Source organism: Pyrgilauda ruficollis, unplaced genomic scaffold, assembly GCF_017590135.1.
Source record: "Pyrgilauda ruficollis isolate IOZ18807 unplaced genomic scaffold, ASM1759013v1 scaffold46, whole genome shotgun sequence".
In the NCBI taxonomy this organism is placed as follows: Eukaryota; Metazoa; Chordata; class Aves; order Passeriformes; family Passeridae; genus Pyrgilauda; species Pyrgilauda ruficollis.
Window position 1 is genome coordinate 4,363,482 of NW_024526155.1, and position 27,247 is coordinate 4,390,728.

A 27,247-nucleotide genomic window follows, 5' to 3' on the forward strand; every position below is an offset into this window, starting at 1 on the left:
CCGTGCGGGCGCTGAGGCGGCGGCCATGGAGCGGCTGGAGCGGAGCGGGCGCTGGCTGCGGGCCGCGCTGGCCCGCGGGCGGGTGCGCCGCCGGCTGCCCGCGCTGCTGCTCGCCATCGCCGTGCTCGGCTCCGTGCTCAAGGACAGCGACCTGGTGCCCGACACGCCGCTGCAGAACAAGCGCAACCCGCTCAACGTGTGAGGAGGGGCCCGGGCGTCGCGGCCGGTGCGAGCGGGAGGGACGGGGCCGGGCGGACCGAGCGGGCGGCGGTGCCCGGAGCGGGCTGAGGGCCGGGGCTCGGGGCTGGCCGCATGTGCCGCGCTGGGCCGGGGGCTGGAGCTTCAGGTGATGAGATTTCCTGTGCCTGACTCAAAGGTTTCAGAAAAAGGGAGTTTCTGGCTCAGTCTTTATTGGAAGGGGAGAAAAGGAGGAGAGGTTTTTTTCCTTCTTAACGTCGCAGTTAATTCCTCGTGTTTGAGTAAACTGATTTCACTTTCACTGGCAGGACCGAGGGCAGGGCCTGGAGCTGTGTCAGGGAGGGCTAGGCTGGGTGTTAGGAAAGGGTTCTTCATCGGGAGCCTGGCTGAGCACTGGAACAGGCTCCCGGCAGTGCTAGCAGCACCAAGGCTGACAGAACGCAGCGGTTTGACATTTTTGACAGCATTTTGTCAATGCTTTTCGGCACATGCTGTGACTCTGGGGCTGTCCTGTGCAGGGCCAGGAGTTGGACTCCAGGACCTTTGTGGGTCCCTTCCAACTGAGCATATTCTGTAGGTCTGTGATAGTTACTGAGCTGATCTAAAACCCAGCTGAAGGAAATAGGTCTTTTAGCATCCTTCCTAAAAGCAGAGTGGCTGCCATCCTTTTCTGGCACTTGGGCAATGATCTAACTGGCTTAGTCATTCTGTGAAACTAGTTTGAGCATTTTGAAGGAAGCAATGAGCTGGGCTGGAGCACATGTGCTGTCCTGCTATAGATCTGAAAGTAAAACTAAAATTGCTGTTTTCCTCTGTGACTTGCGGAGCTTTGGACTTTACTCATTGAAATCTGTCACTTGGTGACATGGGAGAAGAGCTGTTTTTAGTGTGATTGAAAGGGCATTGACAGGAAACACTTAGAAAGAAATTGATCTTACTGTAAAAGCATATTTCAGTTCAGTTCTCGCTTTTAAATAGAGGAAGGTGATCTGTACTGACAGTTCCTGAAGCAAGTATTTTTTCCCTGCAAATTACTTGCCTCCTGGCTTGTCAGCAGTAACCTTGGTAGCCTTTCTTGCTTTTAAATAAAATGGGGAGTTTATTTTCAATTACTGTTTCCTAGCAGCAGCTGCAGTAACCACACAGGCATCACTTCTCCTGTAAAATTAAACAGTGAATGAGGTACTCCTCAAAATCCGGGGCAAGGCCCTGACAAGTTTGTTAGAGTCATAAGGAGGATGCAGAACTCCAGGCTGGTTTGGCTTTGCCTTTGATGCTCAGGTGAGGTTTAAATGATGACAGTGTGTGTCTGTCCATAGCTCAGCCACAGAGCAGAGTTCAGCTGTCTCTGTTTTCAAACTGGGCTCTGGGTAACAAAGGGGCTGCACAATTCCCCTCTCCCACCAGCTGACAGGAAGCAAGCTCCATAGGAAGGTGCTGATGGGAGAAGCAAGATCCCAGACTGTGACCTCCTTAACTCGTTAATAAATTCACTTACATCTGCTCCAGTTTAAGATTTGAAAAGAGAAAGAGTTAACACAATACTGTCTTCTGTTAAACAAGATATCAACACATTGTCAGCTGGGCTTCAAGATTTTGTGGGCATCACAGCAAAAGTTTTCAAGGCAGAAAGTGAATTTAGAGATGGAAGGATTTGTGTATGCTAAAAGAAGGCTCTCATCGATTGAAAGGACAACAAAGGAACAACATTGAGCTGCTTCATTTATTTAGAAGGACATGGGAGAGGAAAAGCTTCACAGGCTGATGAGGGGAAAGAGCCAGCCCTTCTGTCTTAAGAGGCTGAGGTTGTGAAAGGCTTTGTAAGCAAGGATAATTGAGATGGTGGAAGAGTCAGAGAAGGGGTTACTGTGGTCAGGGTGGCAAGCTAAAAATACATTCTTTGCAGCTGCATTTTGAGTAGGGCAGAGTTGAGCTGCTTTGTAGGGTCAAAGTGATTGCAAAACTGAACTGCAAGTCTGCTGCAGTATATGAGGGCTCTGGGTCCAAGGCAGTGCTGCCTTGGGAACAAGTACCAGGCTGAGGAAGTATTCAGGTTTTGGGCTTGAGGAAAGTACTGGGGAGAGGGTTAAGTAGCTAAGCTGTATTTTGAGAGGAGGGCACAAGTCTCTAATTTAGACGGTTCTGAACACTGACCTTGAGCACTTACTCCACCACTTGCCCCACTGCCATGGCATTTCACGCATGCTGGTGTCTCCTTTGCCTTTCCTCTGGCAGATACTTTGTGAAGGTGGCCTGGGCGTGGACGCTGTGGCTGCTGCTGCCCTTCATCACCCTCACCACGTACGAGCTGGCCCGGAGCAAGTTGCTGTACGGCCGCACCAAGAGCGCGCTGCTGGTGCTGCGGCGCCTGGGGGCCCTGCTGGTGGGCACGGCCGTGTGGTACCTGTGCACTGAGCTCTTCATCTTCGTGGAGAACCTCACCGGGGAGTGCTCCCTGCAGGGCAAACCCGGCCAGCCCCCCCGGCTCTACGCCTCCAAGCGCGAGTGCCAGCAGGACAGCGGCGTCTGGAACGGCTTCGACATCTCGGGGCACTGCTTCCTGCTCTCCTACTGTGCCATGATGATCCTGGAGGAGCTGGCTGTGCTGGAAGCGCTGGCCATAGAGCACAGCTCCAAGCTGCGTGTGGTGATCAACGTCCTGCTTGTTTCCCTGTGTTCCCTCACCGTGATCTGGGTGTTCATGTTCCTCTCTACTGCCCTGTATTTCCATGACTTCAGCCAAAAGCTTCTCGGTGTGCTGATAGGTCTGTCAGCTTGGTATGGGACATACAGGTTTTGGTATTTAAAGCCCTTTTCTCCTGGACTACCTCTTCCAAATATACCTTTGAGTTCAAAGAAATACAGCTATAGCAGATAAAATAAGGTTTGAAATGTTTTGGATTTTGCTTTCAGTACTGGAGTAGTTGAATGTAGGAATGGTTACTGTATTTCCACTGTAAGGAACAAGGTGATGGGTTGGAGGAAACCAAATCTGTACTAGCCATTGGCTGGCAGGTGGTAATGAGCTTCTTCCCTGGGAGAAGAAAACAAATCAGGATTGGAAGAGGTCTGCTCTTGTTTAGGAGCTGCCAACTGGGATTGTCAGCAAAGAAATCAGAAGCAGAATCTCTTTCTCTCACTGATAAATGGAGTAGCAGACCCAAGGCTAAAAGAGGCCTTTGATCTTTAGGAGTGTGATTGATCTCAGTTAATTCTCCCTCTTCTTTTTTGAATTATGTCAAGATACTGTGGATGATCCAAACTTCAGGCTTTTTTAAATGTTCCTATTTGTATTGCCTTATGGGAAAGCTCTAATAATCACAGTGCTGCTAAGCATTACAAAAATATCAATTCTTGTGGAAAGCGGTTCTGTTGTGAAACTGGAACATCTCATGTTCTCAAGTGTTAAAAACACTAACTTGCCAGAAATGCCTCATAGCTGCTTCTGCAGCAGAGAGTAAACCTGAGGTCCAGTGTCTGAAGCAGACTGTGACTCTCAATTCATGCCATGTCCAAAAAGGAAACTCTTGAAAAAACAAGCCTTAACTTTCTCCTTAGGTGAGGTAGATGTAATAATATTTTGTCATTTTATTCTTGACACTAAAAAATCCAAACTCCTTTCTGTTTTGCTGAAAAGCCTAGTATGAGGATTGGGGTTTTAATTTTTAAAAAATCTAATCCGCTGCACAGTTTGCAACAACAAATTCCTTGGGTTTGTTCTTTCTTCTAGAGCAACAGTGGAATTCTGGTGTTCTGAACGAGCTAGCTTATCCTGCTATTTCCCAAATAGTCTGCTTGGTAGTGAGTGAAATACATTGTTTATCCTGGGAGGTGCAAAGCAGAGTGTGCTTGAAGCAATATTTATTCTTGCAATACCAATAAGCTATTTAATTTTGATTGCACGTAAAACTGTGGCCGCTTTTGATGTGGCTGCAAACCCACTACTGAACAAAACACTGCTATGAGATAATGAATAGGGGTGAGATGGGTTTGCTCATCTTATCAGTCAGATGTTTCGCATAGTTTTTATCTCCAAAAGCTTTTAATTATTTCCTAGAGGCTCATTCATGATGCAGTTGCATGGTGTGTTTGACAGTGATGACAGGACAGCCAGGAAGGTCTGGGGGCAAGGCTGTGGGTCACCTCCACTGACCCCACAGTGCGGTCATTCAGACTGCAGAGTGACTTTTTCTGGATACAGGGTGTGATGCTCCGTCAGGCAATCTTGGCATGTTTTGCCATCTCAACAGCTCTCTTCCAGCAAGAGAGTGGAAGCATTTGCAATTCCTCCAGCAGTGTTAGTTCCATGCTCTGGTCTGCCCCTGAGGAGAGCTAAATTCACTGGAATTCCCATGAATTCGGTGGCAGGTGGGAGCTGTGTGTCCCTAGAAAGAACAATTCACCTCTCAGAAAGGAGCTATCTACAGGGTTATGTATTTTCTGTCAAACTCCTCTTGGTTTTGTATTAAATTGCCTTTTAAGCTGACTCTTTGAAAATTGCACTGATTAACTCATATTGGGTTTAACTAAATTTGTTTAAACAATGCAAATATATTTGCAGACACTCTTTTGATGTAATTTAAGCCTACTCCCAATAGAGCTAAGCTAGACTGCAAGCCACTTTCACCATGAAAAAGGATTATATACCCAGAAGGTTTTATGATTAATTTCATTAAGTTCCTATTTTAGGTTATCTTTATGTAACTTTGCTGTATAGACAAGCCCTTGGAACAGGAAGTGCTGTTTACTTAAACCAACTGACTTGCTGAAATGATGTTCATTTTCACAAATGTTTTGTGCAATCGCTGTGGATATTTCTGTCCACTTTAACCAGTGTCATGCAGATTATTTTTTTAATGGAAATAACATAGGATATGGTTATTCTCTTATTTAAACAATGAAAGAAAAAACATTTGAAAACTTTATATGTGTTTGTGTCTTTGAGAATCTGTTCTGCTATCTGTGAAGATGCTGTTGTTACTCTCCACATCCCTGGATGACCCAGCCCCCCAGAGTCTGTGTGACTACTGAGACATCTGATCAAACTGGCACTGAAAGTTCTGCACTGTTTTAAAGGGTTAACAGAGGATGGGTTCTCAGGAGTGCAGGGGTTTAAAAAGAAACAAAACCAAACAAAAGCCGTGGCTGACTAAAGCAAGTTTCCCAGTGTGTGCCTGTTACACCAAGCAGTTCATTTTGTAAGCATGGACACTGGTTTATTGTAGCAGAGGGAAAGCCTAATCCATTGAAATGTATGGGGAGAGTCCCATGGGCTGTAATACTGCTTGTGAGTTTGGAAATCTTGGGGTTTTTCTCAGTGCCCAGACACCATGGGCCAGCTCTTGGCTCAGAAGGTTCCCTTGTGCTCCAGACCTTATTTGTGCTTTTTGACTCTAGTCCAGACTAGGAATCTGCTTCCTTGTGTTTCATCTGGAAACTTAAGGTTGCAAATTTCTTGTTCACATGTTTGTCATCACATTTATCTGACTTCCCTTTCTCTCCCAAATTTTATCATTAAAATAAAAATTGCAGCCTCTCCACAACAGATTTGCAGCCAAAGAGAAATAGTGCTGGGAACAGCTGGATTTGGTATCCCTTGCCAAAAGCACAAATCAGCTGTCAACAGGTATTACTAGTTTGTTTCAAGTGTTGGGGTGGATTTTTTTTTTGCTTTTTCTGCATTAAAGTATTCCTGTTGTTCTCACAGAGCTTTCTGTCTGCAGAATTACCTAGGGACTTTTTGTCTCCAACATCTTACCAACATATTTCAACATTTGTCTGCTAATCCTTCATTGCCTGTGTTTGGGCTGTTTTGTGGGCCCTGTTTCACAGTTGTTTCACAGGAGCAACATTTGGCCTGACTGCATGGCCAAGGCAGCTCTTGGTGCTTTACACATTTTCCTCTGCTGGGAACAGTTAGAGCACGGTGGGAAGAGAAACTGCCTTAGGATTCATTTCACTCTTCACTTACCTGGGACTCTTTCAAATGCTGGTGTCACTGCAGGTGAGATCAGGCAAACAGGAAAGTTGAGGTCTTTCATAAGAGCCATGTGGGCAGTTCAGACTTTAAACATGCCTGAACCCAGGGTTTGATTCTTCCTCCAAGTTTGTTCAAATGTCATCCATGAATGCTTCAGTGGTGCTAAATGATATTCCTGGTTTCCCAATTTATTTGTGTGTGCTGAAACTTGGGTTGTGGGTGGCTGCAAAAAAAAATCCTGTTTTCTGTTTTGGTGTGTGGCAATTGGTGACGAAGTGAGAAACACCCTGTTATGCCCTGGAGTGCACTTTAATGGAAGAAACTGCTGTGATATGTTAAATATTTTGGGAAATCAGTCTTTAGTTGTGAATACAAGTCTATGGTCACTTCATGAAATAGCAACTGATTTTTCCACTGTAGCTTAATGTTCCTCAAACCAGGACACAAAGTAGCTCCCTGCAGCTTCTCTGCAATCGGCCTTCTCCAGCTCTTTGATCACCTTGTGTTATCTCCTTTTGCTCAGAAACCTGTTTCCTGGGATTATTTCTTTTCATAGCTTCATCTCTCCTCCTGGAGCACAGATTAGTAATAAATGCTCCCCACCTCTGCTGGATGTGTGCTCTCTCAGTGTTTTGCCTTCCCTTCTTTAAGGTATTTTGCAAAGATTAAGATAAAAGTAATTAATAGACACAAAAAGGCTGTTGTGACTCTGAACTGATGTTTAACTGTTGTTAAACAGAGCTGCTCTGTCACTGCACTGGTGGAAAACCTGGAGAAAAGCACATGGTTTATTCATTGAAGCAGAACTGCGCCTGATGTGCTTGAGCTCAGGGAAGGAAAAAGGTGATGTGACAGCAGAGCTCGATGCATTAGGAGAGTTACCTTTGTCCTTCTCTTGGGGACTGAGTGCTCACTTCAGTGGAGGGTACTTTCATGCAGGTGCTTAGCAGGAAATAATTAATTTGGGTATGGGAAGAGTCCCTTAGTACGTAAATGAAGCATGGAATGAGAGCATAAAGTTTAAGAGCTGAAAAAGCAGACATGGAAATGGCTATCAAGATTGAGTACAGTCCATGAAATCTAAGGCAATTATATAATTGCATTATTTAGTCTGAAAGGTTATTTATTTTTAAACTACCCCCTGTCCACAAAACAAAAGACAATGCTAGGTAACAAGCCCTCTGTAAAGCTTTGCGACTAAAAGATGGCTCTGAAAACTAACAGTAGGGGAAGAGCTTTACCAGCCTTTCAGGAGGGTTGGATATGACAGGAAAGCAGCACTTGGAAAAATGCCCTTTCCCTGTTGTGCTCTTCCTGACAATGTGTGCAGTGGCAGGAGATCTGTGGTGGAACTGAGGATCTCCCTGGAAGTGAAGGCTGAAGAAAGGAAAATGTTCAACAAGAATAAATTCAAACAGTTACTTATTCTCACTTCTCCAAAGCCTTTTCCCATGTCCAGTCCAGGTTAATTTTGCAGGTCTGGGCTGTGCATTCCCTCAGTCACAGTTATGTCAGAGCAGGAACTGGGCACATCCTCAGTGTAAATGCCAGCTCTTCTGAAATGCCTTCCCCGGATCCTGCCCTGCCTGCAGAGCCTTGCATCTCGTGGGTTCTGTGCTGGGAGGTCACACGTGGTGTGGCCGTGTCCGTGACAGCCTGAACGCCGTGACCCATCACCGAGGAGAATCCTGCTGAATAGGCTGTGCCTCACAGCAGCTGACTGTGGTGGGAAAGCCATGCAAAAGGGGTGCAAAACAAGGATGCTGCTCAGCCCCCAGAGCCTGTTGGCCTTATCCAAATGTGAATTGTTGTTCCCACACCTAGCAGGACTGTGCTGTTGGGAATGGCACCCTGGGCCTGCCCACTGCAGGTTTTGCAGGTGATGGCAGCAAGCACAGACCTGGTGTGGGCTTGGTACAGTGTCACTCTAGACCACAGCTCTGGTGCTTCAGCTTTGTCACAGCCTGACCTGTTTTTAGAAGAATGGGAGTGATAGAGGTTTGAGGTTTTTAAGAATATATGTATTTTCTGTCTTGATTGTCCTAGTTTGGAAGTTAAGGGAAAAAAATGTTTTATGGTTTATTTTGTTTACTGAAGATTTTTCTGTGTTGTTTTCAGAGATTTTTTTGGGTTTTTTTTCTTGTGACCAAGGAAAGAAAAACCTATTGCTGTTGTGTAGTGCTTGGATCCAAGGGCACAGAATGGAAAGAAATTGCTTCTGGTAAGCAAAAATAGAAGAGTGTTCAGGAGGCTGGTGGTGGAGTGACATGACCTGGTGATGTAAAGAGTGTGTGCAAAACTGCACTTAACTATGCAGGATACTTGGGTCTGTATCAAGAACTGCCTGCAGCATTACACAGCACCCTCAAGCCTGGTTACACTGTTCTGATTGCAAAGTAGCTTTATTTGGATAACTCTCCTGGAGCTAAAAAGGATTTAGGTCGCAGGAGAGATGAGGTGCTGGTAGGAAAGGGCTGAGAAGAGAGGCACTGCAAGTAGGGGGATGGATGGTGTTATTTTTAAAGGAATGTTTTAGAAATCATTGAGCTGTGCTGTTTGTTAAGAGGTTTTTAACAAGATTCCATCTCCTTCCTTTCTCAGCAGTTCTTCCTCAGAGAGGGGGATTGGGAGGTGATGCAGAACCCGACAGCCCAGGGACTCCTGACAACAGGAATGTCACGCATGGCCTGCTGTCTGTGACAGGAGAGTGACACCAGAGAGCCCAGGAGAGAGCAAAGGGGTAGGACAGCAGAGAGGAGTAAAGAAGAAAGAGGGCTGAAAGTAGATCATTGTGCAGAGGGAACAAAAAAGGAAGAAAAAAATACTGTGAGCTCCTGAGAAGTGGGTGGAGGTTGACATTTTGCTTTTTGAAGCTCTTCAGCACCAAAGTGACATGGAAATGGAAATGATCTCCTTTCTGCAGGTAGAGCCTGGCCAGCAGCACACAGGTACTGCTGCAGTGATGGACACCTGTGTTCTGACAGAGCAATTCTTCATCCTCATTATTTATGGCAGAGCTGCTATTCCTTCTTCCACTGAGAGCTGCTCAGTGCAGGCTGTTTTCTCTCTGTTTAATACTCTAGAGGGAAGCAAGTTAAAAGGAGAATGAAAGACAATGACAGTGAAATGTCCTTTGGGCACATTTGGGGATCAGCACCAGGGGAAAACCAGGAAATGTATTTGTCATGAATGTGCTTTATCAGAGAATCCAAAGTCCTGTGTGGTTTTATTACTGCTTATAACTTTAGATTCAGTAGAAATGGCTGGGTCTGAAACATCTGCAGTTTGGCCACTGACACCATGCTTTGGGGAATCTTTCAGGCATACAAAATCTGTTCCTGTTCACTAAATACAGAGATGTTTTCACTCTCATTCACACCTGTGGGGTTGAACTTTTCCCTGGGCGCTGCTGCTGAAATGGGGACTTTATTCTGTCCCACCGTGAGAGAAGGAGCTTTTCTACAGACTTGTGTAGCAAGAGCAGCTTTGCTGTGAATAGAAATTGCCCTTCTATCCTCAACTATGGCACAGGTAATTGCAAGTTTGGGGTTACAATAGTTACCTCTTAGGTTGTACATTATTTCCTGTTTCTTTGGGTTTTTAATCTCATATTATCATATTTTATATTATTCCTAGCCATCTCAAAATACTATATTCATATTATCCCACATTATTTCAATACCATATACCTTTCAGCAGCCTGTGGGATTTAGTTGCTGTCATTGCCTGCATTGTGGATCCAGCCTGGGTGGTTTTGGCTTTGATCCTAATGATGGCAGTGAATGCCACCAAACACAAACTGATGTTAAATATTTTCGCAAGCTTTAATGTTTTGGTGTTATGTGGGGAAATCCTTCATTTACTTTCACATCAGAAAGGAAAGAAGGGGCAGTTCTTACACCATCCTTCTTCCCTCTGTACCCTGGATTCTGAAATTGCAGTTGGGTGGTAAGGATTTTTTTAAATTCAAAAACAGAGAAACACTTGGCAAATACTTTCTGACAGGGCCACCAAATGGTCACTAGACATTCTTAGGCAGCCCTTGATCTTGATTTCTTTGGCAAGTTGTGACAGCCTCTGTGGTGTGTTCCCTGTCCTCTGGCCAGCTTGGTGTTGAAATCCTTTACTCTGCATGGAAAGGTCTTCTCCATCCCTTGCCAAGCAAAGGGAAGCGCTGCCAGCCAGCAGTAAGGCTGACATGTACATTTTCAATTTTCATAATCGAGTCTTTTGAGCAAATCCTGTAGGAGTAAAAAGATTTCGGAAGCTATATCTCTGCAAATGTGACCACTGGGAGCTTGTTAAACAAGAGGCTTGGGAGGCAGGAGGAAGAGACTGTCATGGAGCTGCATCTCAGGGGTGCTTGGACTTCATATAAAGCCCCTGATTTTCATCCCTCTGATAATTAGAAGTTCCACACCTCACCACAGACACAGATTTTAAAGCGCTGAGGTGCCTCAAAGCACATTTGTCTCTAAAACACAGGGATTTCAAAGGATAAAAATTTGCTTGGGTAAATAAGTTCATCTAGAGTAAAGGAGGACCCTGGCTGGGGTGAGGTCAGGCACACAGGAGTGTTGGGTGCAGGATGCAGCAGGAGCCATTCCCTCTTGTCTAAAATATAAAATAGCACCTCTGAGGTGCCTCACCTTCCAGCCTTTCCCCTTGGGCACTGCTGTTACCCTACACCTTGCTGAGAGCAAAACATAGAGTCCTGGAGAAACCAGATTTTTGCCATCATGTTTCTGTGTACAGAACATCCCTGGGCAGCGAGCAGGCCAGTGCCTGGCTCATGGCCAGGTCTGCAGTGGGCTCCCCTTTGCAGTGGAACTGGAACAGAAAAGGTCTGATCAGGCTGAGATCAGTCAGAACAAGAGCAACTTTTTATGATGACAGCCTGTAATCACCCCCGGGCTGCTTATGGACACGGGCTAACAGGATTGATCAGGGCTCTGACATTCATTCAGGGATCTCACACACCAATCCAGCCTCTGCCTGCCACAGTAATTGTCTTTTATCACTCTCACCAATTGCTTTTCCCTGGAGCAAAGTCCTGGTACTTTTTCATTACCAGGACAGGAAAACACGGCTTAGTGAAAGGGAGTGGCACCATTTTTTTTTTTTTTTTCAATTTGGTCCAGAACAAAGGCTTATTATTGACTACTTCTAGCTGAGAACCTGTACAAAATCCACCACTACAGCATCAGTGGCTTCCCAGCAGCCCACACTGCAACACTGTGACAGCTCCTCTCCATGCCTTGCTCCAGCTGCTGGATCTGCCTGGCTTCCTCCTAACAGCTGCATTTAATAGTGTGCTCCAAACAAAACACACACCTATTTTCTCCAGTGTTTAGAGGTCTGATTTTCTCCATGACTTTAAATTTATTCTGTGGTTTAAAATACAAAAATAAATAAAATTAAGGAGCAAAGTCACCAGCTGTAAGAATCCATGTGTGAAGCAGCTTCCTTTTGCCTCATTCTTGGGCTGAAATCCTAGCAATGGAGGAAGCATTTCTTCTTCCTCCCTCTGGGTTTCCTGGCCTTGTAACCCATTAATCCTTTCTACACCTGGTGTGTGCATTTCATCAGCTTTTGGAGATCACCAGGGAATGTGCGTGCAGGATCACAAAGGGAAAAGGGTGAAATCCTGGTAAGGGTTTTATGTTGGTGTACATAACTCTTATATAAATCTTTCTGGGGGGTTTATTGACCAGCTAATTGACCAAAGAGGGGATGACCCCTAGTTCATCTTACACCTTTCAGATTCAGCAAAAGGGAGGAGCTCAGGGCACCCTCCTTCCTCCCTCTTCAAAAAGAAGGAAAATAACTATTTCTTCTGAAGTCACCGACTCCACAAAGCAAGTACTGAATGTATGTTGGAGAACGTGTGTCTGCAAGGTTTCACTCAGCAGCCTCAGCTGCAGGAGCCAGGTGGATCTGGGTTCTCACACACCAATTTAAGTGCTTACCCAACCACAGGGTGGGTAACAGGGATAACAAAGAGCTTCTGCAGCTACACAGCCTGTTGTATTCCAGAAACCTGTCAGAGCAGCCTTATGACAAGCACCATATAAATGTGTATTGTGCACTCTCAATGTGCTCATCCCCTGTAATTCCTGCTAAATATTCCCAATTCTGTGGCTGCCAGGTTGTATCAAAAGGTCCTGGGAAAGCTTACTGCTTTCAAATACATAAAGATAACCTTTGAATCAGAGACAAATGCAATTCCTGTTATTTCAACCACACTTGGCATTCATTCCCCAGCCCCGAGATGCAGCATGGCTCCCAGGGATCACTGGAGTGCCTGGAAAACCAGTGGGCTGAGCACTGACAAAATTAGTGATTGGAAGAGGAATACATATAATTTCCATGCAAGTTTTATACCAGTGCATACATGAGCCAAATCACAAACCACCTGCACATCCCACTGCCCTCGGGCATGCCTTGCACTGGGACCAGAAGGATGTGGAACATATTTAGAGATGCAAAGCCATTACTCCTCCCATACGGTTTATTGAGGATCTGTTTCCAAAGCATGAGTAGCAGTGAGGCCTGTTATTCTTTCCAGCATGCAAAAGGCACAAGAAAGTCATCAATGTGATTCTGTGCAAAGTGTCCCTAAGAAAACACACAGCGAGGAAATGACAGAAAGAGCCCCCGATGGAAGAAAGCCAAAGCGCCTTCAGGAAAGTGCTGAAAAGTTCTGAAAATGGTTGTACTTTTTCAGAGTCCAAATATGCTCAGTTGGTGAAAGATGCTTTGCAAATCCGTGAAAGAAAACTCAAGAGACGGAGCCAAAAGGCTTAAAACAATAATCTCCTTCATGTGCCAGAATTGAGGATGAAAGTCAAACTTATTTATCTCAAGAAATAGCGCGGCAGTTAAAGACAGACATTAAATTCTTTAAAAAAAAGCCCACCAAAACCTGACGTAGAAAGTGGATACATTCTAAGAGAGCAGCTCAATAAAAAATATTCCTTTTAATGAAAATAATTTTTAAAATGGATACTTGAAGAACAGAAATCCCCCTTGACTGTGACCAGCTACTGCACCCTGCTCCCAGGAAAGCCTCCGAGCACGACAACACAACGCCTTCTAGAAGAAGAAAGTCCCCACTACCTGCATGTGTGAAATGTGGCCAGTGAACAATTTGGAAACACAAACGCGCAGGACCAAGTATCCAAGTCCCAATAGTCAACTTGGGTGTTGGGAAGCCTCCTGGGATTCTGTCTCTCCCCCTGGAGCTGGCTGGTGCTGGAGGCAGTGCCACTTCCCGGTGGGCAGGGCTGAGCCCGTGAACCCTTGAGCCTCTGGCTGGAGTTGAATACCTAAACCTAAAAAAGGCATTTACAAGTTGACACTTTTTTGTTGTTGTTGTTGTTTTCTTATTTCCTTGCAGTATAGGTTTCTACTTCTAGACTATGGAATGTTACATTAAACAATATAATTATTCATTACCTTGCTTCAAATTTCATTACAGTTACTGAGGCTTCATCATAATTTCACACAGCACAGAGACACCAAACTAAACACCAAGCAGTCAGCACTAGATGTATTTTTTCTTTAAGTACCAATAAGCAAAATATCCCATTCCCCCCAGAGATCCCATCAGGAAGGAGGCTCCAAGGAAGGAGGGAGGTTTCCTCTTGACCAGCCTGAAGGCATTGGGTACCACTGCAGAGAGGAGCGTGGTGTGGATGTCTCCCAAAACTTTCCTGAAGGCAAAGCGTTTCTGTATCCTGTCAAAGAAGGACTGTAGGTTAGGTCTGCTGCCATCTTCCCAGTATTTCTTAGAGAGTCCCAGAAACTTGAGGCGGTGCAGGGTGGCTCCTAACAAGACATCAGCCAAAGTAAAGACGCATCCGCAGAGCCAAAGTTCACACTTCTGCCCTGGAGAGAGAAGAGACAGAGCAGAGGTAATAATCCCTTGTGTGAGCACCTAAAACCTTGCTCAATAGGTCCACATAGGCAGGAGCATTTGTAGATCTGGGGTGTTTTTCTCCAGCTCTTTGATGGGCCAGGAGCTCAGAGCCCATCTACTGTGATGGAGAGTACGGGGGTGCCAAAAGCTGGGAATATGAGATTATTATTTATAGCCTGTGTGAATGTACAAATTACTGGCTGCAAAGCAGCTCTGCTGCCTCTCTCCCAAGTCAAGAGCAGCAGGAGATGGCATCCTCCTATACCCAGGAGGTCCCTTTGCCCCCTTGAAGGAAGATGCTGTGCAGTGCCCCCTTCTGCTGTGTCAGTGCTCGGGGAGAGCAGCAGTGTCTGCCCTTGGCAGCACCAGGAGCTGTTTCAGGAGTGTCACGTCAACTTGGCCTATTTTAGGGATGTGAGAAATCCTCAGGAATCAAAACCATTCGCTGGGTGGCCTGGCTGCTCTCCTGTGTGTGCTGCTGGGGAGGTTCTGCCTTTGTTCTCTCTCCTGTACCAGGGACCCTGCTCCATGACACCAAAACTGGCAGCACCTCTGTGCCAAGAGCCAGGCTTTTGGGGAGACAGAGCTCAGTGTGAGTGCAGGACATGAAGGAAGACACTGAAGGGTTGAGAGCCCCTGATAATGGGTGATCCCAGAAATAACCCCACCAGAGAGACATCCAAAAATAAACCAAGCTGCTGTTAGGCTGGAAAAAGCAGTTTCAGGCCAGGATATTGTTAAGCACTCCCTCAGTGCCCTTTCAACACCGAGGAGCTGGGCTGGGATGGAGTTGAGGGAGATGAAAAAAAGTGCAGGTAAAGAACATCAGAAGGGACACAAAAACCCGCCCTCAGTCAGCTTTGCTCCAGATTCCTAATTCTGGGGCTCTTCATTGTGCTGTGGCTATTGTATCAGGAAAGAGAAGAGAGGCTCCAGTGCAGCGCCCCAGGACAGGCACTGCAGCTGCAGGGCTGCCTGCAGGACCAGGCCGGGCCAATTATGGGTAATTAGCAACCCTCATTTGTAGCTGCTTGGCAGCCTGCCAAATCCCGCTGGAAGCACTGCCCAAGTGGACAGATTGCCTGTGCCTAATTAATCAATAAATATTTTCAGTGACTAATGACTTATGGGGGTGCTGCAGCCAGAGCTTCTTGGGTGTGGCGGGGCCTTGTGGGCGCTTCTGCTCAGCGGTGAGGGGAGCAGGGCCGAGGCAGCTGCCTCACCCAGGCACTGCTGCCGGTGAAGGAGAAAGCACACGTGAGGATGATGACTTTGGGAGAGAGCTGCGATCCACCCCTGTCCCTCTGTCCCTCCTGGCCCTGGGCCTGCACCTCTGCTGAGGTCTGGAGCCCGATGTGGCGGCTCCAGCCCCTCGCACCCCTGCCCAGCACCGGGTGGGGTGGAAGCACAGGCAAAGGCAACTCTCCCTCTGCATGCGCAGCAGCCCCAGCTGGGCTCAGCCTGTCGCAGCTGAGGGGGTGCCGGTGGCAGGGGTCTCCTGGTGCTCCTGCAGCACCTCCCACCCTGCTCCCGCCTGCATCGCCGGCAGCCGGGCTGCGTGGGAGCAGAGCTGCTGCACTGCAGCTCCTGGGAGGCTGCCAAAGTGCTGATCATGCCCACTGCTGAGATCCAGGCCATGGCACGGGGTGGGAGTTTGGGGTTCTGGAGCAGAGAGCAGCAGCAGCACACAAGGACTGAAGGCATTGGAGCACCTGGGTGCTGGCAGCAGCAGCGATCCCTCTGCTCCAGGCTCCTGGGATGTCCTCCCAGGGCACCTCATTAGGCTGAATTCTGCTGTCCCAGCCCTCACACCGGTTAATGAGGGGTTTGAGGAAATTAGGGCAAGGCAGGATGCCACTGTGAGCACATCAGGGCTCTTGGTAAATCCCCAGCCCATGCCCTGCAAGGCCCGACCCTGGCACCGCCAAGGGCTCTCCAGGGTGGCCCCGAGAGTGACGCACGGCTCCCCGGGCCGAGGCTGGCCCCGAGGGCAGGGGCAGCTGTGGGACCATCCCCTGATTAACTGTGTCTGGGCTCTGCTCTGCATCTGGCACCGTGGTGCTGGCAGCCCTCCCGGGGCCGGGGTTCTGAGCCCTGCCAGCAGTGAGGAAGAGAGGAGGAAGGACGGCGTCATCCAGGGGTGATGGCAGGACAAGTGCTGCCCAGCTGTGTCCAGGCACCCCTGAGTGCCAGGGCTGCTCTGGGCAGGCTCCCAGCACTGTGTGTTTGCTGTCAGGGATGGCTGGTGTCCCTCTCTCCCACCAGCTGGCATGTGACACACGTTCTATAAAGGCTCTCCCCTCCAGGGCTCCTCAGATTCCTGGGTTTCCCTGCCCATGCTCCTCTGGGATGTGCCACAGCCTGGTGATGTGAGGGTTTGGCTGCGGCATGTGTCCCCATCTCTGCACTTTCAGCAGCCAGTGCTCCTTGTGGTGCAAGTGCCTGGGGCCAGCCTGCTGCTTCCTAAACCAGACAGAGCATCAGTCACTTCTAGTCCCTTGCTGGGGTAGAGGGCTCCTGCCATTCCCCTGTGATGACTTTGTGGCTCTCAAAGGGCACCCATGAGGACAGGGGTCCTGCTATTCCCTGTGGCAAGGGATGCAGGGGTGGTTTGCCAGAGGTTAGTAAAACCATGCTGCAGCAACATCAGTGTACCTAAAACCAGGAGAGCCCAGAGGCAGCCCCAGACCCACCAGTGGTTGCTCCATGGGAGTTGTTCATCAGGTGCAAAGCTTTTGGCTGTTTCTGGTGTTGCACCTCAGCCTCGTGTGGAAAAACATCCCATAAACACAGCCCAGTGCCTACCTTGGTACTCCAATTTCCTTTTCTCCAGCTCAGCCTCAATCTGGTCTAGCACCATCCCAAGTTCTCCAAGGATCTTCTTCAAGTAATTCACATTATCGTGCTCCAGGATCTTGGCCTGGGTGGAGAGCAGGGTTAGAATGTGGAATAAATGGATGCAGGGACACCAAGCCAGACCATGGCAGGTCTGTGGGTCATGTTCCCCGAGCACCAGGGATGTGTGTGGCTTTGACCCACTCACCATGAGCTTCTTCTGCTTGGAGAGGTAAGGCTCAGATAGCTGTGGCTCCTCTTCATGGTCCAGCTTCATCAGATCTGTGGTGGCATTAGCTAAATGTCCTGGGGGGACACAGACAGAGAGGCTGGGATGATCAGTGTGTCTGATAGCAAATCACCTCATCCTGCAGCCAAAATATTGCTGTAGCACCAAGGGAAAACACCCCAGAGAGCTAAAATGGGCCAAATTCATGGCTTGCTGCTGCTGTGCTTCCACATCTGAGGGCGTGTGGCTCCGTCAGCTGTCCCTGCACACAGGGATCACACAGGGCAGGGCTGGCTCCAAGGTATGGCCAATCCCCTCCCTCTGGTGAGTCCCAGCCTGGGAGTTTCAGGGGGAGTTTCAGCTCTTCATTTCCCCTGCTGGATTCATACTAGAGCTGCTGGAAGTTCTGTCTCTTGCTTGCTGTTTTCAGGACAGCCCTGGGCTTGCCCATAACCTGGCTCCTGCAGCTCCATCCCCAGCAGGCTGAACCTTTCGGATGTCTGAGCTGGCTGCCCACCCTGGGGTGTACATTCAGAGCAGTGGGGCAGGGAGGGGCAGAGGTGCTCCCTCCTGGGTGAAGCTGTCCCTCCCTGCCTCAGTGTTTGGGGCTGCAATTCCATGGCATGGAGCCCATCATGAGCATAGAGAGATGCTCACCCTTCTGCCTCTGTGGGGACAGGGAGGATGGGAAAGGCTTTGTGCAAGGGAGCCAAAGGAGGGAAAGGAGCAGAGTGAAAGGAAGAAAGGAATCCTAAAGGAAGAGTAACACCTAAGGGATAGCATAAATTACCCAAAGTTGGGCTAATATCTTCCTGTCAGGGACCATCTGTCTTTCCCTCCTTGTTCCCTCCAACAAGGGAGGCCCTGGCTCTGCCAGCATGCTGATGCGGGAGGTGCCAGGGCTGGCTGGGGTGGGAGCCAGCAGCAGGCTGTGCACTGCTATAAAATGCTGAAATTCCCATTTCTGCCATGAGCTTGTGCTTGCTAAGGCTGCCAACCAGCTCTCCTGGGGCTGCAACTCAGATGGAAACCTGGATATCATCCTGATTTCATTCCCCTTGGGAGAGCCTGGAACCTTGGTTCACCCTCTCCTTGGACACAATGACATCGATTCCCCTCAGCACCCACTGCCACAGAGCAGTTGAGCCATTGCCTGAGGGCAGAAGATGAGCTGGGGAGGAAGGACAGCATCAGCCCATGGACCTGCTCACAGCCCTCCAAAGGCTTGGGAAAATGTCACCAGTGCTGAGGTTTGGACACGGAGATGTGTTCAGAGACCTCAGCAGAGTGCTGGGGAGGTGATGTGAGGCAGGTGGGGGCTGAAGCCATCACAGCCACACCCTTTGGGGAAGGGAGGGGCGCTGGCCCAAGGTCTGGGGGTGGAGGTGACACTTGGTGACATGGGGAAAGCTGTCTGTGACGGGTGTTAGCAGAGGCAGGGCAGACCACAAGCTACACCTCAGGAACTGCCTATTTCTCTCTGTGCACAAGTGCATCCCACCTCAGCAGGGACCCAGGCAACCAAAGGGATGGGGGTGGGAACAATGTTTTCTATGGGCTCAGCTTGGGGCCAGAGCCTAAAGGAAGGGAGAGACCTGGGACATGCCAATACCCTCCTGACAAGGTCACTTTTCTGGCGAGGAATTCTCTCCAGGAGCAATCCCTGCCATTGAGTTATATTAAGCATCGTCAATGTTTCATGAGCACTTGAAGGTCAGATACACAGGCTTATGCCGATTCATCCACTGCTTGCAACTCAATCTGGCTGCTCCCTCCTGCCTTTGCCCTTAGAATTATTGGAGGGAAAGGGGCAAATTCCTGTGCCCCAGAAAGAGCTGTGGAGAAGCGTGCACGGTCCATGGGAGCCCGGACACCCCCTGAGAGTTAGGAGGTTTCTCTGGGATGCCTGCAATTCCCAGATCAGCTGTGCTTTGCCATTTCCCAGCTGTGCTTTGCCATTTCCCAGCTCTGCCTCAGTCCTTTGGCAGAAAGGGGAGATGAGCAGGAGCACGGTGTCTGGCTGAGCTGTGGAGCCTAAAGGAGCTGGGGAGCCCCTCTGGAAAGGCGACTTACTGCGGATCTCAGTGGTGGCGTACTTTGGGATCATGGAGTCGGTGGTGAGCTCGGGGTGCAGGATGCAGCCGTGCGTGTAGGCGTCCATGGGCAGTGAGTCCAGCAGCTCCCGGTACTGCAGCACCCGCGAGTGCAGCAGGCTGCCCGGCTCGGGGATCAGCTGTGGCACGTTCTCTGCAGGGCCAAGGCAAAGGGGTTAGCGCACCTGGGAGGGCTCAAGCGCTCCTCAGTGGCTCCTCAGCCGGCTCTGGACAGCAGGGCGCAATCCTGCTGAGGCAGCGGGGCTGCCTGAGGCAGAGCTTTCACTCTAATCTGTCAGCTCTGCCCTCGCCCTCCCTGCTGCCCATCCCGGCCAGGAGTGCAGCCAGCCCATGCCCCGAGATGGGCAAACCCATGGGGAGTGTAGGGATGTCACTACCCAGCCCCACAGCCCTCGTGTTCCCTGGGGTCAGTGCAGCCAGCCCTGATCTCCACACTCTAATTTCACGTCTCTTTGAATGGGAGAAAAACTTTCCTGGTCTACAGAAAAGAGCTAAAAGATGGGGATTTGAGTTTAGGATCTCCTGAGTTACATATTCTTTACTCCAGTCACAGTGAGGAGTCATGTTCTTGGGCTTCCTTGAAAATCCCAAAAATGGGCATTCAGAGTGGATGACCAAAGAAGCCCAGTGTATCTTCCCTCCATGCTCAGCCAGTGTCTCAGCTGCAGGAACATCCCTTGCCCTGGCTGGCTCTGCTCCTCCCTGCCTTATTGGGTTTATTCACTTTCCATGGATGGTGACTTGCATCGTGCCTTTTATTACACTGTCAGCTCAAAATACATGGCAGGTGACACCAGAAGAAGCAAAACATTGCTCTTGTCTCCCCCAAGATTTTTAACTCTCCCAGTTTTTAAGGGATCATAAATGTTTATAGTGTCTGCAGAAAGCAGTTCACAGGCAGTGAGTAAATCCACCACCAGGACTCTGTTGCCCACATCCTGTCTGCAGCACTGGGCTCTCCATGTCCCAGTGTCTCCACCTGAGCGGGTCACATTGGTAGGACTTTGGCAGATGTGAGCAGGGCAGCCCCTTGTTTCAGGGCCAGAAGTGACAGCTGTGCTCTGCCCAGCCCTGCTGCTGGTGGCAGGAGCTGGGCTGCAGGCAAGAGGGAGCTGGCCTTGCCATTATCGTGCCTGCTGGTGGCAGGAGCTGGATGAGAACCAGGCAAATTTTGGTATCTCCTGTACTGGAAATCTCATGGCTCTGACCCAGACTGTCCCTGCTGGAAGGCTCCACAGAGTTGCTCCACTGATAGGCATCAGTGTCCCTGTCCCCTGAGCAAAGGGAGGTTTTGGTGGCTCCTCCCTGCCATGGGCTACTCACTGCCTGCACTGCCTGGGCTCCAGCTCTCCAAAGGGGGATTTTCCACCCAAGAAAAGTGACCAGATGAGTGACACAATAACTGACCTATAGCTTCTGTGCTCCTTCCACAGGGCTGCTGGCCAGCACCTGATGGGCTGGGGCTGAGGCTGGGAACAGCACATCCAGAGGGACTGCTCCATCCCACAGGAAGATGGAGCAACCACAATGAAATAGCAGCATGCTGGCCACCAGCCCATGTCCTTCAGCACGTTCCAGGGAGGTTTTTCATTGGGATGGCCTGACTTGCCTTTACATGCCACAGCAACCTGCACACAGAGGCTGCTGTTGCACTCTGTGGCTGTGCAAGGGGGTGCAGACCTTGGAGGACACACTTGCCTGTAAGAAATATTGCCCTGGTCAAGTCATCAGTGGTTTCTGGGCACTGCTGGGCAGTGTCCTAGTGAGAAGCATCCTCAAACATGGCTTATTGGCACTATTCACTGCTATTTTGAGGGGAATGAAAACATTTCTCCACACACTAGCCTTTACTATAGCTGGCCCACAGTGTGTGTAAGCAGCTGATAAAGGCCATGCTCTTAGCCCAGGGAAAAACATAGCTCAGTAAAAATACCTTGTACAGGCCTTTTCAAACTCTACACATTTCTGCAAGGTGGCTGATTCCCCCTCAGATCAGCACTGCCACATCCTGGTAATGCTTTTGGCAGCTGCACTGCTGGGTGATAGGATGGAGCAGAGCATGGAGCAGGGAGTGATGCTCTGGACCTTCTTTCCTGGAGCTTCCCCTCTCCATTTCCCAGAAAAAAGGTAAGAAACTGCACCTGGCTGGCAAATCTCAACAACAGGAGTTTCCCAGCTCTGTGTCCCCCTCCTGCTGGGGACAGCCGGTTGTCACATATGTCAGACCACCTGCCCTTCACAGAGACCAACTGAAGTGGTGCAGGGACTGACACCCCCTGATGTCCCCTGTGCTGGGGCTGCTGCCAGGCAGGAAAGCAGCTGCCATTCCCTAGGACGTGCTGCTGGTGTGGGATCCTCCTGACAGACCCACCCCTGCTGCCCCACTGGGGAGGGAGCTGCGTGCCTCCACGGAGCAGCAGCGCAGTGGCGGGGCCAGGAGAGGACAGCAGCTGAGCTGGCAAGGAGCCCTGCCTTCGGGAGCTATTTTGAGATGTTTTTGATGTCTCTGTTGCAAGGGGATGGATGCTGGGACGAACATCGTGATGGCAAAGCCCGAGATCCCTGCCCAGCTTTGAAGCCTGCCCAGTGGGTGTCCCAGCCCAGCAGCCCCCAGGATTGGGGGAATGAGGTTGAAGGGGTGTGAGATGCCAGGGAGAGGCTGCTCACCACAGCTGCTGAGCAAAGCTGACTTTGAGCTCTGTCTCAGCATCCCGGTGTGCCGGGCTCAGCCGGCCTGCAGCTCTGCTCCAGGGGAATATGAGCTTCCCTCTCCTGGCTGTCCCTTCCTCTGGGTTTGTGTCACATCATCCTCCCATGGTCCTCAGCACCACTGGCTGGTTTTGACTTTAAAGAGGCTGTTTTCTCTGAGGCACAGCAGCAGCAGGGACAGCAGAGTTCCCTGGCCCTGGAATCCTGGAGGAAGCGGGGAAAGGAGCAGCAGAACACGGCTTAAACCCACCTTCTCTCAGCAGAGGCCCTTATGGCCCCTTTATACAATTACCCAAGGACAAAGCACAAATGTACCTGAAGTCAGAAGTGTTCCCATGGGCTGTGCCCCAGTGGGGACTCTGGTGAAATGCTGCCATGCACCATGGGGACTGAGAGAAATTGTCTGGTTTGGAAGCGTGACTTCCAGGACAGAAAAAGGGGAACTTAGCTACCACACCCCTCAGAGCCCTCCAGCAGGGGATTTCTGCTGGAAATTCTTCACTTTCATGGGATAACATGGAAGTCTGGGGAGGGCTGGTGGCTTGCTGACTTTCTGGGATGAAGATGAAACTTTAAAGGAAAAAATTTGATTCATTTAGCAAACAGAATTTAAACTAGACACGAATTTCCTGAGGCACAGCCCAGCCTTGCATTACCTCCCGTGAAGTTCTTCTCCATGTAGTCGATGATCTGGTTGTAGTCACTGATGATGTTGTCCCTGTGGATGATGACGGGCACCTCCTCGCCCAGGTTGAGCCGCATGAACCAGGGCTCCTTGTGCTCCATCAGGGGCATGCTGACGTCGCGCTCCTCGCAGGGCAGCCCCTTCTCTGCGATCACCAGCCGCACCTGGGCAGGAAGGCAGGGAGAAAGGGCTCAGCCCCACACATCCAGCTGGTCTCCAGTGCCCCCTACCCCATTACACCCCCAGACCCTTCCCTAAAACTTAAACAGACACGCCAGGATCACATGCTTGCCCTGCAAGAAGCCAAGCAGCTGTTGCCATGGGACAGCTGCAAAAACCAGGCAGCCACTAAATAATTTGTTTTCCTGGCAAAGAGGGGGATACCCAAACCCATCCTGTCTTCTCAGAATCATGGATCATCCTCCCTGGTCCTGGTGGCCTGTGTGACAGGCAGAGGAGCTGGAGGGCTGAGAGCCAATCCCTCAGCAGTGGGTGGAGGGAGGCTGGAGCTCTCCAGCTGGGGTAGTGATGCTGCTGTGGATCCCAGCATGGCCCAGCACATACCTGAGCAAGAAAAGGAAGCAGAGGCAGCAGCAATATTATGCCTTACACGTGCACACAGTGAGTGCTGCTGTCTGGCTGAAGGAGACCTGGATGCTGACTCAGGCATGTCCCACTCTCAGGAGTGGACTCTGCCTTTACCAGGTGAAGGCTCTGTTCTGTGGGAAGTTCCAGGCAGCCCCTGTGACCCTGCACAGCATTCCTCCTCCTCCTTCTCTTCCTCCGTGCTGACATTAGCTTGAGGGCATCACCCTGCACCTTCACACCCCTCGTGTCAAACTTGCTGCCTCCCCCTTTCCCTTCCTCTGCCCTCCTCCAGCCCTGGGTCTGCCCAGCACTGCGAGGGTGGCACCCACACATCTCAGGGATGGGAAAGGTGAGTCCAGCCTTGCAGAGGGGCAGGAGGAGGCAGGAGTGGGCTGGATGTGGGACACCATCACCATCCCCACCCCGACTGCCAGCCCTCAGGGCTGATCCTCCTGCTCTGCTCTGTGCATGAGATGGTGTTGAATATGCTCTCAGGGATGGCATTTTAGGCTTCTGGGTTATAAAACCTGACTATTATGAACTTAAGTATGTCAAACACAGAAAAAAAAAGAAGCCCACAGGGGATGTGAGAAAGCCGTGATTTACAGAACCACCGAATGAGGCAAAAGTACATGTTTTCATCCAACTAGCAGCAGCTAAAAATACAATTTAACATATATAAGCGTTTCTGTGAGTACTTCAGAGTTCCCGGGGAATTAGTCATTAATTATTCACAGGACTGGCAAGTAAATTTTTTCTTTTAAAGTCAACAAAGAGAAAGCCTGGGTTCCTCAACTGCAACTCATTCTGGCCTTTTCCTCCCAGCTGATAAATAAACCTCAGCCAGCACCACCTGGGGTACCCAGCCCCAGGCTCCCTGTGCTGCTTCCAGGAGCTGAAGGCCTGGCAGGAGGCAGCCCGGGGTGCCAGGGTACCCCAGTGCCTGAGGGCACGGGGAGCTCCTGCCAGCACCCCAAAGGGGATCCCAGACTGGGGTGACCAAATATTCCCGGAGAATTCCGCGGGGAGCGGGGCACGAGCATCCCCCGGCAGTGCGGATCCCGAGCCCGTCGGTCCCGTGCTGCCGACGGCGGCGGGGCCGACCATGTGCAGCCACCCTGCTGCATTGGGCATCCTCCCTCCTTTGTGTCTGCTCGCAGGAACGGGCACCTCTGCCCCGGCCTCCCCGCCGGGCTGTGCAGCTCGGGCAGGCCCTGGCACCGGGGAACTTGGTGTTCCGACAGCCACCCCTCCCAACAGCCCATTCTCCATATGGTGTTCATGGCTTGGGAATGATGGGGGGTTTGGGGCCGGGGGAGAAGGTTGGGTTTGCTACACAGCTGCCGTGCTGCGAAATGAGCATTTACTATTGTCTGGAGAATGGGATTTCTTGCTGGGGCAACCCAGGAATAGAATTTCCAGGGTACTGCTGCAGTGTGAGGGGTGAATCATCGCTGCGTGCTGGGGTCCGGGATCCTCTCCCGGGCACCAGCCTGGCTCGGGGCTGCCTCTGCTCCCGCAGCAGCAGCAGCAGGGTGGTCCCGGCCCGGCTCTGCCTTTGTCTGCGCTCCCGGCCACGCCAGTGGGGCTGGCAGCGAGCACAAAAGCCGAGGCGGCTGCCGGTGCAAGCCGTGATACCAAAGCAAAGGCAAGATTTGACTGAGCCCCCCCTCATCCTCATCCCCATGCCATCCCCATCCCCTCCCCAGGCAGATGCTGTTAAAAGGTACAAAGATCTGCCTGGCCGCACGCTGCTGCCCCGGCCAGACACGGGGCTGAGCCCCTCGCTGTCCCCCGAGTGCCTCCATCCATCCATCCATCCGTCCGTCCATCCATCCATCCTCCCGGACGCAAAGGGATGCCCTGGGACCTGGAGGTGATTCTCGCCCGGGAGCCCGGCCGAGCTATCGTTGTCTTTACCTTTTGTGAGCTGAAAGACTGGGTCCAGTGGTACAAAACCAATCTGTCCTGGGATTTGAGAGCGGGGTCTGTCGGGTCGTGATTTTCCTCCCCCTCCGTGGATTTCCCCGCGTTGTTCTCCAGCGCCGAGATGGGCCACCAGCTGCAGTTGGTGGGAGTAACATTATTGGGAGTCGCCATGACAGCAGCGAGCGAGCGGCGGAGCGCGGGGATGGAGCGGCGCTAGCCCAGCATCACATGGGCGGCTGCCAGCCCCGCTCCCGGCCGGGGTGGGCAGCGCGGCCGGGGGGCGCGGGGTCACAGCGCAGGGTGGCGGCGGTGCCGGGGCCGGGGCCGGGGCTGGGGCTGGGGCTGGGCTCGCAGCCCGTCCCCGCTCGTGGCGGGGCTCCCACGGAAACGTGCAGGCATCGCTTCAGGAGAGGAGTCAGCACGGAGGATCCTGCCCGCCCGCTGCCTGCCAGCTCGGCAATCCGGGGCAGCTCCAACCCCTGCGGATGCTTGAGAACATTTTTCAGCAGAGATTAAGATTTTTTTTTTTTTGAGTGCTTTAGATATGGCGGATGTGTAATAAATAGCCTCAGTGATGGACACTGGCTTTAAAATGCCTAGAAGGTGTCGTGCCTGCCTTGCAACCTTCACAGGAAAAAAGCAGCAATGGCTCTTTAAATTAATTTAAATTTCAATCAATTATTTTTGGAGAGGACAAATTAATTTCTGCCTATTGGGTGTCATGTAGCCTACAGAGGGGCAGAGCCCAGGAGCCTTTGGCATGTACCAGAGCCTGGGGTGCCTGCCCAAACTGGACAACGTAGGCACAGCTGGGGGGCACTTCCAGAATGAGCAAGGTGTGTCACAATTCCAGACTGGCCAGGAGACTCAGAAGCACTGGGGCTTCTGGAGCTGCTGCTGCTCTCCAAGCCCAATGAGCATCACCCAGAGGTTTGCAGGCACAGGTGTGTAGGCAGCTGGATACAGTGTCCTGGACTTGTGCTTTATGACACTTGGCGTTGTCATGCCACATCTCCAGCAATCTGAGAGCCTGAAGATATTTTCCCACTCTTGGAACTATTGCCAGTGCCAGGGGATAAAGCCAGTCCAGTTAGGGGTGTTGTAGGGGCAGGTCCTGGTGAGGATGGGGGACAGGCTCTGCAGGCACAGGGAGCCAGCCTGTGTCTCAGGGCTGTGTGAGAGCTATCATGTGAACCACTGGGGCTGGTGAGGATAGAGAGGATGGTTTGAGTGGGGAAACTGAGGCACACTTCACCCAGGAGCACTGGGAGGAAGCAGGGCCAAACTGGTACGCAGCTGCATAAATATAGTGCAAAGAGCAGTTTTCTAGGGACTGGGGGATGAAAATGAATCGTTTGGTTGTTGTGATGTTCTGCTCCTCAGCGTGTGCAGGAAGGTGATGAGAGGGGAGAGGCTGGGAAGTGCTGGGCTCTGCCCTGGCTCCTCCCTGTTCTCTCCCCCCGTGGGCAACAGCCCCCAATAACAACCTCTCTCCCAAGTCCCTGAACTGGCCTCAGGGTCACCCACAGGGACAGGCTCTTGCTTGGCCTCTGCTTTGGGGCTGCAAAAACGAGGGAAAACTGAGCTTTGAAGAGCTGGCACCCTGCCCTCTGCTCCACAGCCTCCCCTTGTTGCAGGCGTCTTTGGAGGCTCCTCGCACTGGAAGGGGACACGGGGGGTGCAGAAAAGGCAAGGAGCAGGTTGGCCAGGCAGCAGCTGTTCTCCCTGGATCGCTGTCCAGAAGGCCCCATCTAGTGGTACAGCTTGTGATGAATTAGTGCTGCGCCGTGGGGAGTAAAACGTGACAGGTTGGTGCATCCCTCTGGGTCCGGCAGGTACACGGAGCCTCTCTAGGGCCCTCTTTATTTAGCTGGGGTTTGGCTTGCTAAACCGAGCAAGGCTTGAAGGGCACGAGGGGTGCCAGCCCCCTTCAGGGGTGCCCTGACCTTGTGTGACCTTGAAATCACCCCCAGCTCTTCAACACAGCCTCCCTGGCTGCCAGAGGGGCCGGCGTGGGGCTGCCCCATGGCATGCTGTGCACAGCCCTGGCAGAAGGTGC

General features: G+C 50.9%; 2 protein-coding genes across 4 annotated transcripts; one reads left to right on the forward strand and one right to left on the reverse strand.

Annotated features, from left to right (window-relative positions):
* Window positions 1–6: 6 nt before the first annotated feature.
* FITM2 (fat storage inducing transmembrane protein 2) lies at window positions 7–5,123 on the forward strand. Its single transcript, XM_041478737.1, has 2 exons — window positions 7–198; window positions 2,434–5,123. Exons 1-2 carry the CDS (start codon window positions 26–28, stop codon window positions 3,074–3,076), a joined length of 816 nt encoding a protein of 271 aa, XP_041334671.1. The 5' UTR covers window positions 7–25; the 3' UTR covers window positions 3,077–5,123.
* An 8,601-nt stretch (window positions 5,124–13,724) lies between these two features.
* GDAP1L1 (ganglioside induced differentiation associated protein 1 like 1) lies at window positions 13,725–25,359 on the reverse strand. Of its 3 annotated transcripts, XM_041478783.1 has the most exons (6): window positions 25,180–25,359; window positions 22,643–22,835; window positions 19,237–19,410; window positions 17,143–17,240; window positions 16,905–17,019; window positions 13,725–14,068 (listed from the first exon to the last, which is right to left on the reverse strand). In XM_041478783.1, the coding sequence occupies exons 1-6, from the start codon at window positions 25,357–25,359 to the stop codon at window positions 13,725–13,727; spliced, it is 1,104 nt and encodes a 367-aa protein (XP_041334717.1). The 3 variants fall into 3 exon arrangements, with proteins under 3 accessions (XP_041334717.1, XP_041334718.1, XP_041334719.1); XM_041478784.1 differs by lacking the exon at window positions 19,237–19,410; XM_041478785.1 differs by lacking the exons at window positions 16,905–17,019; window positions 17,143–17,240.
* Window positions 25,360–27,247: the final 1,888 nt, after the last annotated feature.